The sequence below is a fragment of the Ambystoma mexicanum genome, chromosome 7p (genome assembly GCF_040938575.1).
Source record: "Ambystoma mexicanum isolate Mex_15411 chromosome 7p, UKY_AmexF1_1, whole genome shotgun sequence".
In the NCBI taxonomy this organism is placed as follows: Eukaryota; Metazoa; Chordata; class Amphibia; order Caudata; family Ambystomatidae; genus Ambystoma; species Ambystoma mexicanum.
This window is the reverse complement of record NC_090939.1, coordinates 152337496-152352172: the sequence shown is the minus strand read 5'-3', so window position 1 is coordinate 152352172 and position 14677 is coordinate 152337496. Positions and strand designations below refer to the sequence as shown.

Here is a 14677-nt window from a genome sequence, read left to right as displayed (position 1 = left end):
CCTTCAGGGAAATTTGCTTCTGGGCAGCCCATTTCCATATCTTAAATGCCAACTAGCAAAGGCAGAGGAGTCTGTGTTGGAGGGGGGGGTTTGGGGGATGGGTTCTTCCTCCCTGCTGGTTTAGGTGATACATGTGGGTCAAACTGTCTATTTGGACAAGAACTCTTTCCTCTTGAGTACTGGCTGGAAGGTTTGCAAGGCGTTGAATATAGCCTAGAGGTCTAGTATGTTGCTGTGAATGCTCAGCTTTGGGGACCACAGACCATGTAATTTGAGGGCCCAACTTGGTTCCACAACCCCCAAGGGTGGAATCTGTGGTGACCCACACCTCCAGTTCCGGTTCCTGAAAGGGAATTCCCATAGTGTTAGGTTGGCTTCGCCTTGTCAGATCCAAAAATGCTGGGTTCAGGATTCGGTCCAAATGGCTTCCCGTACACTAGTTCAAGGAACTGTTAAGTGTAACCGCTGGCACCTCACAGTCAAGCATGATAGAGGAACATATAGTATGTATGCAGCCATAAAGCCTCATTCTTTGAAACATCTACACAGAGGTCGCCTGCCTCCACTAAAAACTGGTCACGGCATCTGAGATATCCAAGTTCCTCTGCTGGGATGGAAAAATCCTTGAAGCCTGAGTCTTACACAAATCCCAGAAAACCCAGATTGAATCGTGTCCATCAATGCTTGTTCTGATGTGGTTCCCTGGTGCAGAGAAGGGGCTCAGGTCAGCCAATCGTCTATGCGTTGACATGTAGCCCCCTCAGATGAAGTGAGCTGGCAAATGTATTCAGCTTCGTAAATACTCTGAGCTGAGTTTAGTCCTATATTGAAAATGCCTCCAACAAATGGTGAACCACCGGAATCTGATTGGGCTCCCATATGAAGTTTGGCATCCTTTAGGCCCGCAGAGCAAAACCGGTCAGCTGCTTGAACTGAGCCCAGGATCTGGGTGGGCTTGACCATATTTAACTTTGTTAGGAAAAGGTTGATGGTATAAAGGTCTAGACATGCTTTCTGGCCAGCCTGGTTTTTCCTGGGTACAGAAATGATCCCTGGCCTGGGGAAGGGGAGGAGGAGGGGCGGGGGGGGGGGGGGGAGTACAACTGACTTCTATGGCATCCATGGAGAGGAGCTTCTTGACCTTTTCCAGAAGGGGTGGAACCCAGTATGAAGGGGAGGGGGAGGAGTGGAATGGACAATCTGTAGCCCTTGCAGACTACAGACAACGTCCTAAGGTCTGTCCTGGGAGGGGATCTCCATTTGTGGAAAGTGTTGCGGGAGCCGGCTGCCAACTAGTGTTTGGATCTGGCTCGACAGGTCATTGCTGCTTTTGGTCTACTGAAGCGGCAGAAGATCCCGTGAATAGGGGAGCAAGACTGCTTCCTTCTATGGCTGATAGGGGGCTTCTTGCGGTTTCTGTCTTTTGTTCAAATAGCCATGAAACCCACTGGATTACTTCTGTCTGGCATCCTTGTGAAAAGTGGATTGTTGAAATGACTTGTGTGATGACTTGAAGAGGATCGCTAGAAACTTGGCAGTCTGGGTGGAAATTTTCACTTTTAGTTACTCATCTCGAAACCGATGGAAAAGATCCTGAATGTCGAAAAGGCAAGTCCAGTAGTCTGTCTAATTTCTTGTGAGAGTCATGTAGCATGCATCCAAGCCTTTCTGCGATTGTCAGCGCCTAGTGCAGTGCCTCTACTGGAAGGGTCGATGTGGTGCACTGATGCCTCAAGCAGCTCCTCAGCTATGAGCTTGGCCTTGATCATGCCAGATGTAAAGTCCTGCTGCTCCTCCACTGAAAACTAAGCTTTGAAATCACTGATCTCCCACTAAAGTTGGCCGTGGCTAGAAAGGCGCCTCCATTATCCTGTCCGAAGTGTAGGGAGGTGTTGGGTGTATACTTTACTATTGTAGACCACCAACTGTTTGTTTTCCCTAATTAAGAAGGCTGGTAATGATGCAAATCCGCCAGACTTGGAAGGCTTAGTGTAGTGACACAGAAGTTACCACTGCAGTGTGGCGGCGAGTGGTGAGGCACAACTTCTCAGAGGGGAGGTTCCTGAAACGCACTTAAAGTCTTTTGCCAGATTGTTAGCCTCAGCCAAGACATATTTGTGATATGATATTTCATTTATAAAGTTCCTGTATAAATGTTTCTACGTGCAAAAGTCTAAACTGGTCTGTCTGGAATCTGGAGGGCATCCTCATGGGCGATGACTGCCTATCTACATGGCGCCGATATACTCAACGACACACTGCTCTGACCTTACTCAACATACTTTCTGCTCTACTTGAAATGTGTGTGTACTTTTCTGCGCATCAAGTTATCTCAATCATGCTCACATTGCTATCCATAATGTGCTTGAGTTGAGACGTATTCAAAAGCTGTCAGTCCCACCTTACACGCCTTAGCTATCAGTGTTTTATGTATATTATCTGTTAGCAGAGCGATGATCTTGCTGAACTTAAGTAGCCTCCCGCTCCATGAGGTGGGGAACTACAACAGCTTAACGTCAAGTCTCTGATCATTTCAGAGAATCACTTTTGCTGTCACTACGCCTTTTATAGGTATCCTCTGCACTACTGTACACCTGTACCCATGTCCTATTTATGCATGCCTGATGTAGCTCCCCGTAACATGAGGGTTTACCAGTATGTAGATCTGCGCCTAACATGTATTATGTATGCATGTCTGTAGCTCCCCGTAACTTGACTAGAGGCTTTACCAGTCTGTATTGTCTGCATATTCTTTATCAAGCACTTACTGTAACTAGTGCCTAGATGCCTCTTGTGCGCTGTAAATAAATGCCAAATAAATAAAAAATAAAGCTGCAGAAGATCTGTTATCCTGAGCGCCAATACCTCGGAGAGTACACCATTCCTTTGCATTTATTATGGAGTGGGAAATCGTAGGAATTTTGACAGCCCCAGCATCCTGTTGTGGGATGCCTTCGCCTTCTGTGAGGAATGTCATCCTCTGCCTCGCTCACAGATTTGTTCTTGTTGAGCCTATTGGTAAGGTTGGAGCGGCTACGGAGATGGCAGAGCTGCTTGGATGGGAGGATGCATGGGGCCAGGGCCTGAGGGAGGCTTGGCATAGCTGTAGGCATAGTCGCCATAGGCTTGACTGGAGTTGGCGGAATGACTGCCGTTGTAGGCGGCTGAGGCATCTCCCTAATCTTAAAATGCTCTCGGAGTCTGTCCTCCGATGTGTGCCTGTGTCCCTAGCTGGGTCCAAGTGGTGATGGGAGGTGCCAGAGGAAGAGGATTCCAGGGCGACATAGCTGGGACCCACAACGGTTGTGTCGAGCAATCCATTCCGTAGGAGTCCATGGAGGTAATGCAGATATTAGTTGAATAAGAAATGCACCAGTCATTGGATTGCATGCTCAAACGAGTTACAAATGACCCCTGTGGTTCTGTCAGTGGCTTTGACTGGAGTCTGTTACGGGGCATTGATATCATAGCCAGCTCCCTTGGTGAATCAGTGTGGCAATAGTGCATATGTACTTCGTTCCTGTTGCCCTCTCTGGTCGCCTTTTTGTGAGTACTGTAGGGAGGGGTGCCTTTGTTAAATGTGGTGCCCCTGGATTTAGGTGTTGGGGACAAAAGGGCTTTAGCATACCAACATGGAGCCCCTGGATTTAAGTCTAAATTCTCTGGGTATATCCCGATAGTAATGGGCGATGGATGTCTCTAGCGTAGGCCCGGAAGGTACAGAGTGCAGTGAGCGAGAAGATCGCTGGTAACATCTTCCCCCTCCAGAACTTAATCCAGTTCGAGGCTCCATAGAATGCTCATCCCTAGAGCCAGTGTCAACCGTTAAGGTATCGGGCCATCCCTGGTGGGTTTTGGCGGATCCTACAGACCCGTCCCATGCGTGGCGATGCTTTGGAAGGAAGTCCCAGAGTTCTTTGACGATACTTGACAAGTCATTGTTTGGAAAGGTCCCCACGAACAAGAGGGGGTCTTGTTGCATGCAGCATATCTGACTGGAGGGGTGCAGCGAACTTGGCGCAATGTTGCAATTTCATATGTATCCAGTGTAATTGTGATCCTTCAGTGTTACCTTTTGTTTAAAGTTGATACATATTAGATTTGCATGCATGTAGAAAGATAAAATGCTGAAACCGCCAAATGAAATAAATGCGATTCACATAGTATGCTACGAACTACTTAGAAACTGAGAGACGGGGCGTTTTTTAATGTACATGCTAAGGGGCCTGGCCTGAAGAACCCACTGTAAAGGAGAGATTTATTAAACATGCATGCACACTGAGGAACATACAAAGGAAATGTATAAATTTGCATGTAGTGAGCTTTTAGGCATTCATTCAGACTTTGCAGCTGGTAGTTCATGCAGTGAATTTCAGGTGGCTGGGAAAATCTAGTTCTGCAAGATTGAGAGCTGGGAGGGGAACAATTATTAACCAAGCAGATCTGCTGTTGAACAGGACACAATGTATGGCTTGGTATTTCTGCAGGGAACAAATGTAATCTCCTTAAGTGCATTGAAGTTTGGCAGAGGCCATTTGTTTTGACCAGTAATGAACATGAGGTGAAGTAACGCTTGAGGCTAAAGTGATTGATCCCAGCTGTGCCATGCGTGTTGACATGGTAGTCATTTAGATTAGAATGTTTCAATGGTGCCAGTAAGCCGGGGCAGATGAGGTAGTGATCGCTACTTCAAAGAGAACTTGTTTGTTGGCCCGCCTCAGGTTAAAATATCCATGCAGACATCTGCAATTACGATTTAAGGTTAAAGGGCTTAGGCCAGTTATGATATGGCATTTATAACGCACTTATACATTTCAAGGGGTGACGAGGCAAGGGAGGGGGACAGAGGGAGGACAAAGACAACGATCTTACTAGGCCAAGTGACATTGAGATCGCGCAGGGTAGAGGGGAGGGGGAAGAGTGCCATGGTTGAGGCGTCACCTAGCTCCTTCCTGGACGATTGTACAATTAACTTGCTTTACGTTCATAACGTGCACTCGTTCCTTAAGTGGGAGGCCTACCTTGGGATAATGTGATTAGGGGCCTGCCCCTGCAAATCTGGCTCACAAGAATGGAACCCAGGCTTTCGGAGATGGAGGGAGGGGGTGGCTCCTGTAAACACAACTCTGCTGCGGGGACCAGTCTTCGTGCACGATGAAATGTTTGTGGACGCCATATTGGTTAAAGGCCAGTTAGTTTCCTGGAGGCGTGGTTCGACTTGACAGAGCACCTTATCGAAGCGCTTCGGGTTCACATTAGTGCCCTTTTTGGGGGTAAAGCAATAAGGGTTAAAAAGGGTGCCTTCTTTTTATTAAGGGGTTTGGAAAGGGTAGAATTGGAGTACGGGTGGAGTTGGTCGATGTTGCAGGGATTGAAAGAGTGAGAGAACTGTCTTGCATTGCAAATCCCTTTTTATATATTTTACCTAGTTTATTATTTTAGAGGTGTGAGGTGGTATTCTACCCAGCATGTTCAATGTGAGGTTTGTTTTGATACCCTTTAGTATACCCTTGGCAATCTTTTAAGAGTGAGAAGTTGAAATAAAGAATTTAACTGAGCGTGGTAGTTCTGGTGTAAGCGAGTATGGGGAGTGATTGCAGGGGAACTAAAACTGGGAAGGGGGTTCTTTGGGTGCAAATCTTATTTTTCATGCCACAGGTTCAGCTTTGGTGCCATTTTTTTGGAAATCGGTTTCGATAAATTGGGGCAGAGTATGGAGACTCTGTTGAATCATTTGAGCCAGGTACTTCTGGCTATAAGGCGAAGATTCTAAAATACCATTGGGAATGGTTGCGGGAAACTAAAGGTAAAATGCTCCATTATTGGCCTATCGAGGGAACTTATGATCCAGGGAGACTGGAGAACCTGCATACGTTTTTGACTAAAGGTCCTCCACTAGAGAAGCGGTTAAAGAGTAATGAAGGATGTATGAAAAAAAAAGTGAAAAGGCACATAGTGCTAAAATCGTGGAGGAAGGGCCAAAAAAGTGGGTGCAGGAAATCCTTCTGCACTGCCCCATGTGTGCTATCCTTTATCGCCCGCAGAGGGTATACAGATCCCGAGTTTGAACCTCAATTTTCCCCAGCAGCTACTCCAGTGGTTGGGAGATGGGCACAGGTAACGCCTCCATCAGCTATGATTTGTAGAAATTGGGACAGCCAGGAAAGTGGAAGGCTAATTCCATCAATGGTTAGGGCAGAAGAAAGGTTGAGAATGGAGAGCGTAAGGGAAGAACTCCCCCGATTGCTAGGTTAGCAGACAGATTAAGGGTGTAAGAACAAGAGTGAGGCCAGCAGCTAAGAGTGGATGAAGGATTCAGAACGAGGGAGGAGATTAGGATTTGTCCTGATGGAATAGAGGATAGGTTGTGAAGAGTGGTTGGAGATAAAAGAGCAGGAAAACATGGAAGAAGCCCTGAGGCTAGCGGGGGATGTAGTGGAGCCATGGGCACAGTCTTCTTAGGTTGGATACATCCATTATCAAAGTGGTCAGTGTCGACATGGAGAACATGAATATTGCTGCAGGGAGGACGGGAACTGGCACCCTATGGTAGTGCTTAGTATGATTCTGTGCTTGTAAAAGTGTTGGGGGGTTGGGGGGCGAGTGTAGTAACAGGAGCAGGACACGAAGATGAATGGGAATCTGATGTCGGGCAGGGTTTAGCTGCCTTACCTCCCGCTCCAGTAGCAGCAGTGGAGTGCACCATGGAATTGTAGGACGCACCATGGTACTGGGCCGTAGTAGGTAGCATGGGAGAGATGGGGGAAGCCCCAACAAAAGCTGGTGTAACTCAGTTTCTCCAGCATGGGGTCTGGCATGGATTCACAGGAATCCTCGGTAAAGAAAAAGTCAGTATCAGTTTGTTTTTGATCTGTCTATCTTAGTAGTAACCAATCACTGATCTCTGGGTCACACTTCCCCCAGCCAATGACTGCCCTCTCCCTAAGCCCCGCCTCCGGCAGCCATCCTCAGATTTTTACTGCACGCTCACGTGTTGGGAGTCCTCGTGTTTAGCTCTCGAGTTTTTTACTGCGTTTTCACGCTTTTTCAGGAGATTTTCTCATTTTTTCGCTTTAATCGAGCCTCAAGCTCCACCGTTTCTACTTCCGATAACGGGGACCCGTTTTGGAATTCTTCTACACCCCTCAAGGGTGAAGTTTCTGTCGAGTTTACACTTCTTGGAGGATTCCGGAAGGTCTGCGGCCTACCTCAAAGGACATGGCACAGGACAAAGGAAGCTCGACGCCCGGATCCAAGCTGTTCAGGAACTGCCCTGGATGCGGATTATAGAACGTTTTCAAGGAGGACAAGCATTTGCGATGTCTCTACTGCCTCCATGGGGACAAGATGCACGTGGAGAAGGACTGTGCGTTCTGCAAGAACCTTTCGGAACGGACCAAACAAGATCGTCGTTCCTGCCTCGCCTCCTGGCTAGAGAAGGGCCCAGCAAGTGAGAAGGCGAAGAAGGCGGCTGAGCGGGCTTCTAAGTCCTTTCAGGGCGCCCCGTCGACGGGGGCCCAACAGAAGGCCAAGCACCGAGAGTCTGTGGGCTCCAGGAGCGCCGAAAGGTCGGGCTCTTCGGTTGCCAAGCAGGGCGCTACTTCCCCGGCACGTTCGACCACGAGCCAGCGCTCTGGTTCGGAGAAGAGGAAGTCCGAGAACCAGGGTAGGCCGCTAGAGCGGACCCGGTTGACCCTCCCCCCCAAGGCGAAGGCCCAGGACGCATCTAAGGTGGTGAGGGCCTTGATCCACCCGGCTAAGGCCTCTACCGAAGTGGTCTCTGCGACCCTGGCGGAGCCGGCTGAGATTATGCCAATAGAAATGGCCTCTGGGCCCAGAGTATCCCTGCCGCCGCGGAGGGAATCCTCTTTCCAGCCCACCGCTAAAACCCTAGTGAAGCCCCCGGCTGAAAAAGAGGGGGATGGGGGGCGGTGGCCGTTACAGACTTGGAATCAGCCTCTGAGGAGGAACTGGTGGAGACCGAGAGGGGCCTCAACGAAAGGTCCATAGGCATCAACGAGAGGTTCATAAACCTCAACGAGAGGTTCGATCCCAGGGGACGGTCCCTGCAGACGTGATCGAAGATGGCAACGAGGACGACGAACAGGGCCTAGTGGAACGGCCATCACGTCCGTCTCAGCCATTGCCCGAGCCCCAGGATAGCTCGGCGGCCATTTTGTTGGCAATCCAATCCTTATGTACCGAGATAAGGACGAGATTACCACGGACCCCGACTGAGGATCCAGAACCAGGCCCGTCGGGGAAACCCTTCTGAACAAGCGGAGGAGAGTCCACCCCTCTCCGCCCTTCGTGCCCGTGAGGCCGGTGGACCCCTCATCCCCCTCGCCGGGAGAGGAGACGGCGACTGATACGGCAATGGGGACGGACGACGGCGGCGATGACACAGCAGGCATCCTGTCGTCAACCCCCCGCCCCCCCGGCGGGCATCCCCAGTCGACGAGGTTGGCTCTTTCCACGCCATGATAACCAGGGCATTCGAGCTCTTCCAGCTCTGCCCTGAAGAACAGAAAAAGGAGGGGTTTCTGTACCAACGACGAGAGGCTAAGAGGAAGACGGTCCTCGCGGTGCCTTTACTCGACAACATCTGGGACGAGGGGCTTGCTGTCCTCAAGAACCCTGCCACGACATCCGCCAAGAGGGACGGGTACGAGAAGTACCGAGTCCCGATGCCGCCCCCTTGTGCCTCAGGGCCCAGCCCACGCCAGACTCTGTCGTCTCGGCAGCAGCTAAGAAGAAGCCAGCGGGCGCGGCGGCTTCAACTTCCACTTCCCCGCCGGACAGCGAGGGTAAGAAGTTGGACTCTATGGGACGACGAGTCAACTCGGCGGCGGCGACTATTAAGGCGGCCAATGCCTTAACGATCGTGGCCCGCTACGACAGGGAGCTCTGGTTCAAGATAGCTCCTCTGCTAGATTTCCTGCCTGATGACAGAAGGGCGGAGGCCCTAGAAATTCTGCAGGAGGGCGAGGTGGCGTTGGATCACGCCATTACGGTGGCAACGGACATTGCCGATACCGGATTTCGCCAACTGGGCAACGGAGCTTGCCTCCGACGACGAGGATGGCTCAAGGCGACAAACTTTCGTCAGGAAGTCCAGACCAGAGTGTTGGACATGCCGTTCGACGGCAACAACCTCTTTGGTAAGGCGGTGGATGAGTCTCTACAGGCCATCAAGACCGACTCGGAGACGGCCCGGGCCCTTGGGGTGCTTCAGCAGCGACGGCCCTTTCGGAGCTCTGGAGGCAGACGGGATGCCTCCAAAGGATCCAGCGGTGGCTCCTCCACCTACCGCCAGGCAGCCCGCTCCTCTTCCCAGGAGGTCTACAGAGGTCGCGGCAAGCAAGGGGGTTCATGCCGTCGTCGCCAAGGCCGCTTCCAAGCAAGACTGACGCGGCCAGGTGGTCGGGCACCCACCGAAGCACCCCAGTGGGAGACCGACTGACGAAGTTCGTCAGGGTGTGGGAGTCCATCTCCACCGATCGTTGGGTGTTGGACACCCTGGCCAACGGGCACTCGCTGGAATTCCTAAAGAAGTGCCCTCGCATTCCTCCCGTGGCCAGGAAGGAGAATCACGTCCCTCAACTGCTGTTGGAGGTAAAGGCGATGCTCAAGAAAGGTGCCATCGAGCTTGTCCCCAGGAGGCTCCGGGGCTCCGGAGTGTACTCAAGGTACTTCCTCATCAGGAAGAAGACAAGTGGTTGGCGCCCCATCCTAGACCTGCGTCGGTTAAACAAATACATCAAGGTGCAGAAATTCAGGATGGTCACCTTCCAGCACGTACTGGAACAGCTGGAGGAAGGCGACTTCCTATCGTCGCTGGACCTGGAAGATGCCTACTTCCACATCCCCACTTTAGAAAGGCACAGGAAGTTCCTCAGGTTCATGGTTCAAGGACGCCACTACCAATTCAGAGCCCTACCGTTCGGATTAAAGTCGGCACCCAGGGTTTTCACCAAGTGCCTGGCACCAGTGGCGGCGCGGCTGCACCTGCAGGGGATCCACGTCTACCCCTACCTGGACGACTGGCTAATCCGAGCAAGGTCAAGGGAACTCGCCGTCGATCATACGGCGAGGACCGTCCGGTTGCTCACGGAGCTGGGGTTCTCCATCTACCCCAAATCCCACCTGGTCCCGCCGCAAGTAGCACTGTTTTTGGGGGCGAAGCTCGATACAGTGGAGCAATTGGCCTCCCCTTCAGAGGAGAGGACCAAAACCATCCTGAGCAAGGTATGGCGACTGTTAGCCACGGATGTGGCCAGGGTGAGGTCCATCTAGTCCCTTCTCGGGATGATGTCCTCATGCATCTACCTTGTACCCCTTTGCAGACTTCGGATGCGTCCGCTACAAGAGTTCCTCGACGCCCGCTGGTTTCAGGCGGGGGCTGCTTCGAGGACAGGATCCCCCTCGAAGAGGAGTTCTGTCGGGCGATCCTATGGTGGTGCACCCGGGCTCACCTCACGACGGGCACAGACTTTCAAACCCCGGCGTTTCAGGAGATGGTGACTACGGACGCCTCTCTGGAGGGTTGGGGGGCCCAAACCCGAGATCTCCACGAAAGAGGCCTTTGGCTCCCGGAGGAGAGGTCTCTTCACATCAACATCTTGGAGCTCCGTGCAGTGTTCTGGATGCTCAAGTTGTTCCTCCCGTCCCTCAAGGACAAGGTGGTGAGGATCTTCACTGACAACACCACCATGATGTTCTACATACGGAAGCAGGGAGGCACCAGATCCCAGCCCTATCCAAGGAGGCCCAGGATCTGTGGCACTGGGCCGTCGCCCAGGGGATGTTTCTGGTTCCCTTCCACCTGGCAGGAATAAAAAACACCATCGCCGACTCACTCAGCAGGGAGCTGCGCTCGTGCCACGAGTGGGAACTGCGCCAGGATCAAGTGGATCGACTCTTCCAACGATGGGGCAAACCCCAGATCGACCTGTTCGCAACGGCGACGAACTCCAAGTGCCAGAGGTTCGCCAGCAGGTTCCCGCAGCTGAGGAGCATGGGCGATGCTTTCTCGTTCCCTTGGGACGGGCTGTTTCTATACGCGTTCCCTCCGTTGCCGTTGCTCCTCCGCCTCATCAGTCAGCTCAAGAAGTTCAGGTGCAGGGTGATCCTCGTCGCACCGGCGTGGCCGAGGCAGATCTGGTTCCTGGACCTTCTGGACTTGTCAACGTCCCCGCCAGTCAGGCTGCCGGCGGACACGGATCTTCTCTCCAGAGAAGGAGGCGCCATTCTACACCACGACCCACAGTCGCTGCACTTGCAGGCCTGGCTCCTGCAGCGCTAGAGTTTGGAGGGTACGATATCCCGGCTGATTCCAGAGAGGTTCTTGCAAAGGCCAGGGCGTCCTCAACTCTCAAGTGTTACGGTCATAAATGGAAGAGGTTCTCTGTCTGGTGCCGTGCACAGATGATTAACCCTCTGCGGATTACGGCCCCTCAAGTGCTACCGTACTTACTGTCGCTGGCCAAAGCTGGACTGGCTCACGCCTCCATAAAAATAGATTTGGCTGCCATCTCCCGATATACCAGGACTACGGGACAGACGTCCTTGTGGTCTCATCGCCTGGTAAAGGAATTTATGAAGGGACTATTCCGTTCATTCCCGCCGGTGAAGGCTCCTGCCCCGGCGTGGGGACTTGATGTGGTGCTGACCAGGCTCATGGGAGCCCCATTCAAGCCTATGCATTCGGCGCCCTTGAAGTTCTTGTCATGGAAGAACAGCGTTCCTCGTGGCCATCAGCTCTGCACGACGAGTGGGAGAGATTCAGGCCCTATCTTGCAAGCCTCCATACTTGACTTTTCATGACGCAAGGGTAGTGCTTAGGACGCACCCCTCCTTCATGCCCAAGGTGCCGTCAGACTTCCACCTCAACGTGCCCTTGGTGTTAGCAGTTTTCTTCCTGTCGCCTTCGACACCGGCCGCGAGGACTTTGCACTCGCTGGATGTAGCTAGAGCACTGAAGTTCTACGTGTACCGCACAAAGTTTTCGGAAGACGTCACAACTGTTTGAAATTTGGGTCTGTGAATCAAGGGAAGGCTCTATCGAAGACTTCCATTTTCAGATGGCTCTCCGGCTGCATCATGCATTGTCACCGGTTGGCAAACCGACCGCTGCCTGGCCGTCCGAGAGCCCATTCGACCAGAGCAATCGCTGCTACCACGGCGTTCCTGTCTGGCGTACCCTTGGTGGACATCTGCAGGGCTGCTACATGGAGGTCGACGCACACCTTCACAAGATTCTACTGCGTCGATCGGGACTCCAGGGTCGGCCAAGCAGTGCTGCGCAACCTGTTCGCTTAAGGTGAGCCTGGTGAGGAGGTAAGAGATGCTTAATGTTGAGTTGTTGTATTGCTTAATGTTGAGCCTGTTGCCACCTCCCGTGGTTGTGCATGTGTATACTGCTATGTATTCTTTTATTCATGAGCATGTGAATCCATGCCAGAGAAGGAACAAGTTACTTACCTGTAACTGTTGTTCTCCAGCATGGGTCTGGCATGGATTTACATGCGAACCCTCCCGCCTACCCCTCTGCGGCTCTTCACTTGGTCATACTGCCACTTGGCGTGCTGCCAAATCGGAGGATGGCTGCCGGAGGCGGGGCTTAGGGAGAAGGCAGTCATTGGCTGGGGGCAGTGTGACCCAGAGATCAGTGATTCGTTTCTGATCTGTCTTTCTTAGTAGTAACCAAACTGATAATGATTTTTTCTTTACCGAGGATTCGCAGCCTGACGACGGGGAATATTCATGAGCATGTGAATCCATGCCAGACCCATGCTGGAGAACAGCATTTACAGGTAAGTAACTTGATCTGGTTTTCAAAATATTCTGCATTTGAAGCCAAAGCATAATTCTCCTTTTATATTGGCATTCATTATTTTTTTTTGTCACTGTTTTCAACTCTTGCCTCAGATCCAACACTGAGATGGAAACTGACTTGGTTGTGCACAAGTTCATCCATCTTACTACACCTGATTTGGAAAGCTCCAAAGATCCTTTAGAGTTGAAAATTCAATTTGAGTGGAAAAATCACCATGGTTGGAAAAATAGTAGTTTCATCAACTTTTTCATCCAAGTAAAATAGTGTTTCTTGCCAAGAAGATCCCATTCTCATTGAGACAAATGATCCTCAATTTATCCGTGTCTCAATATTTTAATTGTTCTGCATGTGCATGTTCGTAGAATCCTAGAAGTGGTATGACTTTGAGAAGTGAGTGGCCCTCAACTCTTAAGTGATTCAACATAATTTAACAGGGATTTTTGTGTCTACTCTAAGCGTCTTTCTTTTAATCTCCCAGATGGGGTTCATCCTGCTGGGGTGAAACCCTCCAACGTTGTCGGTATGGGACGAGGAAGAGGAATCATGCGCCTGCTGGAGACACTTGCTGCTTCGAAGACTGCTAGCGGTTAAACAATCAATCCACAGACTACCCTAGTCATTCAACTCCTAACCCTCCGAAAGACTTATCTTGATGTTGGGGATATTAAACTTCAAATGTAGTTTTTAGCTGTCGGAATTGCAATTGTATAGTTTTGGTTGTTTAACATGCTACAAGTTTCTAAGTGTTCCTTTATATATTAAAATAGTGCACAGAATGCTATACGTGTTTGTGAATCTTGAAAGGTTTTGAGATCCTGCCTGAAACTAGACTGGTCGCTGGGGAGGATGTAGAGGATAAAAAAAGGCTTGAATTTGATTTTCTTCTTCTTTGTTGTTACCAATGCCCTTGTTTCTGTACAGTTCAAGTATTTCAAATTATGGAACTAATCAGTACCCAAAGTTGCAAGGAAATTCCTCCTGATATCGTAAAGTAAGCTGATGTTTTGATGGCCTCATAAAGCATTTTGAAAAAGAAAATGTGCATTGGGCCAGAGGCTCAATAAGCCTCACACCCTTATGACTGAAATGTTGTGAAATGCAGGTCAAAGACTGAGAACTCTACAGAAAGCTCTAATAGTTAGAAAAGGGAAAAAGGACACTCATTATAATAAACCTTTCAGAAGCACTACTAGGCGGCCTGTTTAGAGCTGTATTCAGATTACTTATTTTCAATTATAAATGTGTTTACAACCATTGTTTGAAGAGGGCTTAATTTGCTCTTTGGTCATCGTCCTTGCAACACTGCTTCGTGTCTATAAACAGTTTGACAGCTGTGCACATTATTCAGGTGAGTTGAGTTAGTTGAAAAGATCAGTGGTTTCAGCAGTCGAAGATGGGACATTGCTTCTCCTGAAAGATTTGGTCTATCCATAAGTTATTTTGAATGGCTTTTAGATTTGATTATACATAGAAAATCCTTTTTTTCCCAAAATAGTTTGAGAAGTTGTAATATATTGTGAAAAACGTGCAGGAGCAGCACCAGTATGTGTTCATACAGTGATTTCATATCTAGTCTTGTTTAAAGTTGGTCTCAGGCACTGGGGATGAGGGCATAGTCCTGAGTTATTTTAAAAGATCTGGCAGAGCTTGAGGATTTGAGTAGCAGTGTTGGTGGAGCAAGATAAAATGTGGTGTCTAAACAAAGACTGTTTTGACTATGCACCGACCGGATTGGTGATGGTAGAGAGCACTTCCTTTTCATTGAACACCAGTGTGACTTTACGTTTGACCGGTTTATGCCCCTTGTATTCACAATAGTGGAGCACTTATTTTATCCTT

At 50.2% G+C, this 14677-nt stretch overlaps 1 protein-coding gene across 1 annotated transcript in view; it reads left to right on the top strand.

Annotated features, from left to right (window-relative positions):
* Window positions 1-13614, top strand: part of MAEL (maelstrom spermatogenic transposon silencer) — a 1183486-nt gene extending 1169872 nt beyond the window's left edge. The window contains exon 12 of the mRNA XM_069635969.1: window positions 13317-13614. Within this exon, the coding sequence (XP_069492070.1) occupies window positions 13317-13429 (113 nt within the window). The 3' untranslated portion in view covers window positions 13430-13614. The remainder of the gene's footprint in view (window positions 1-13316) is intronic.
* The last annotated feature ends 1063 nt before the right edge of the window (window positions 13615-14677 follow it).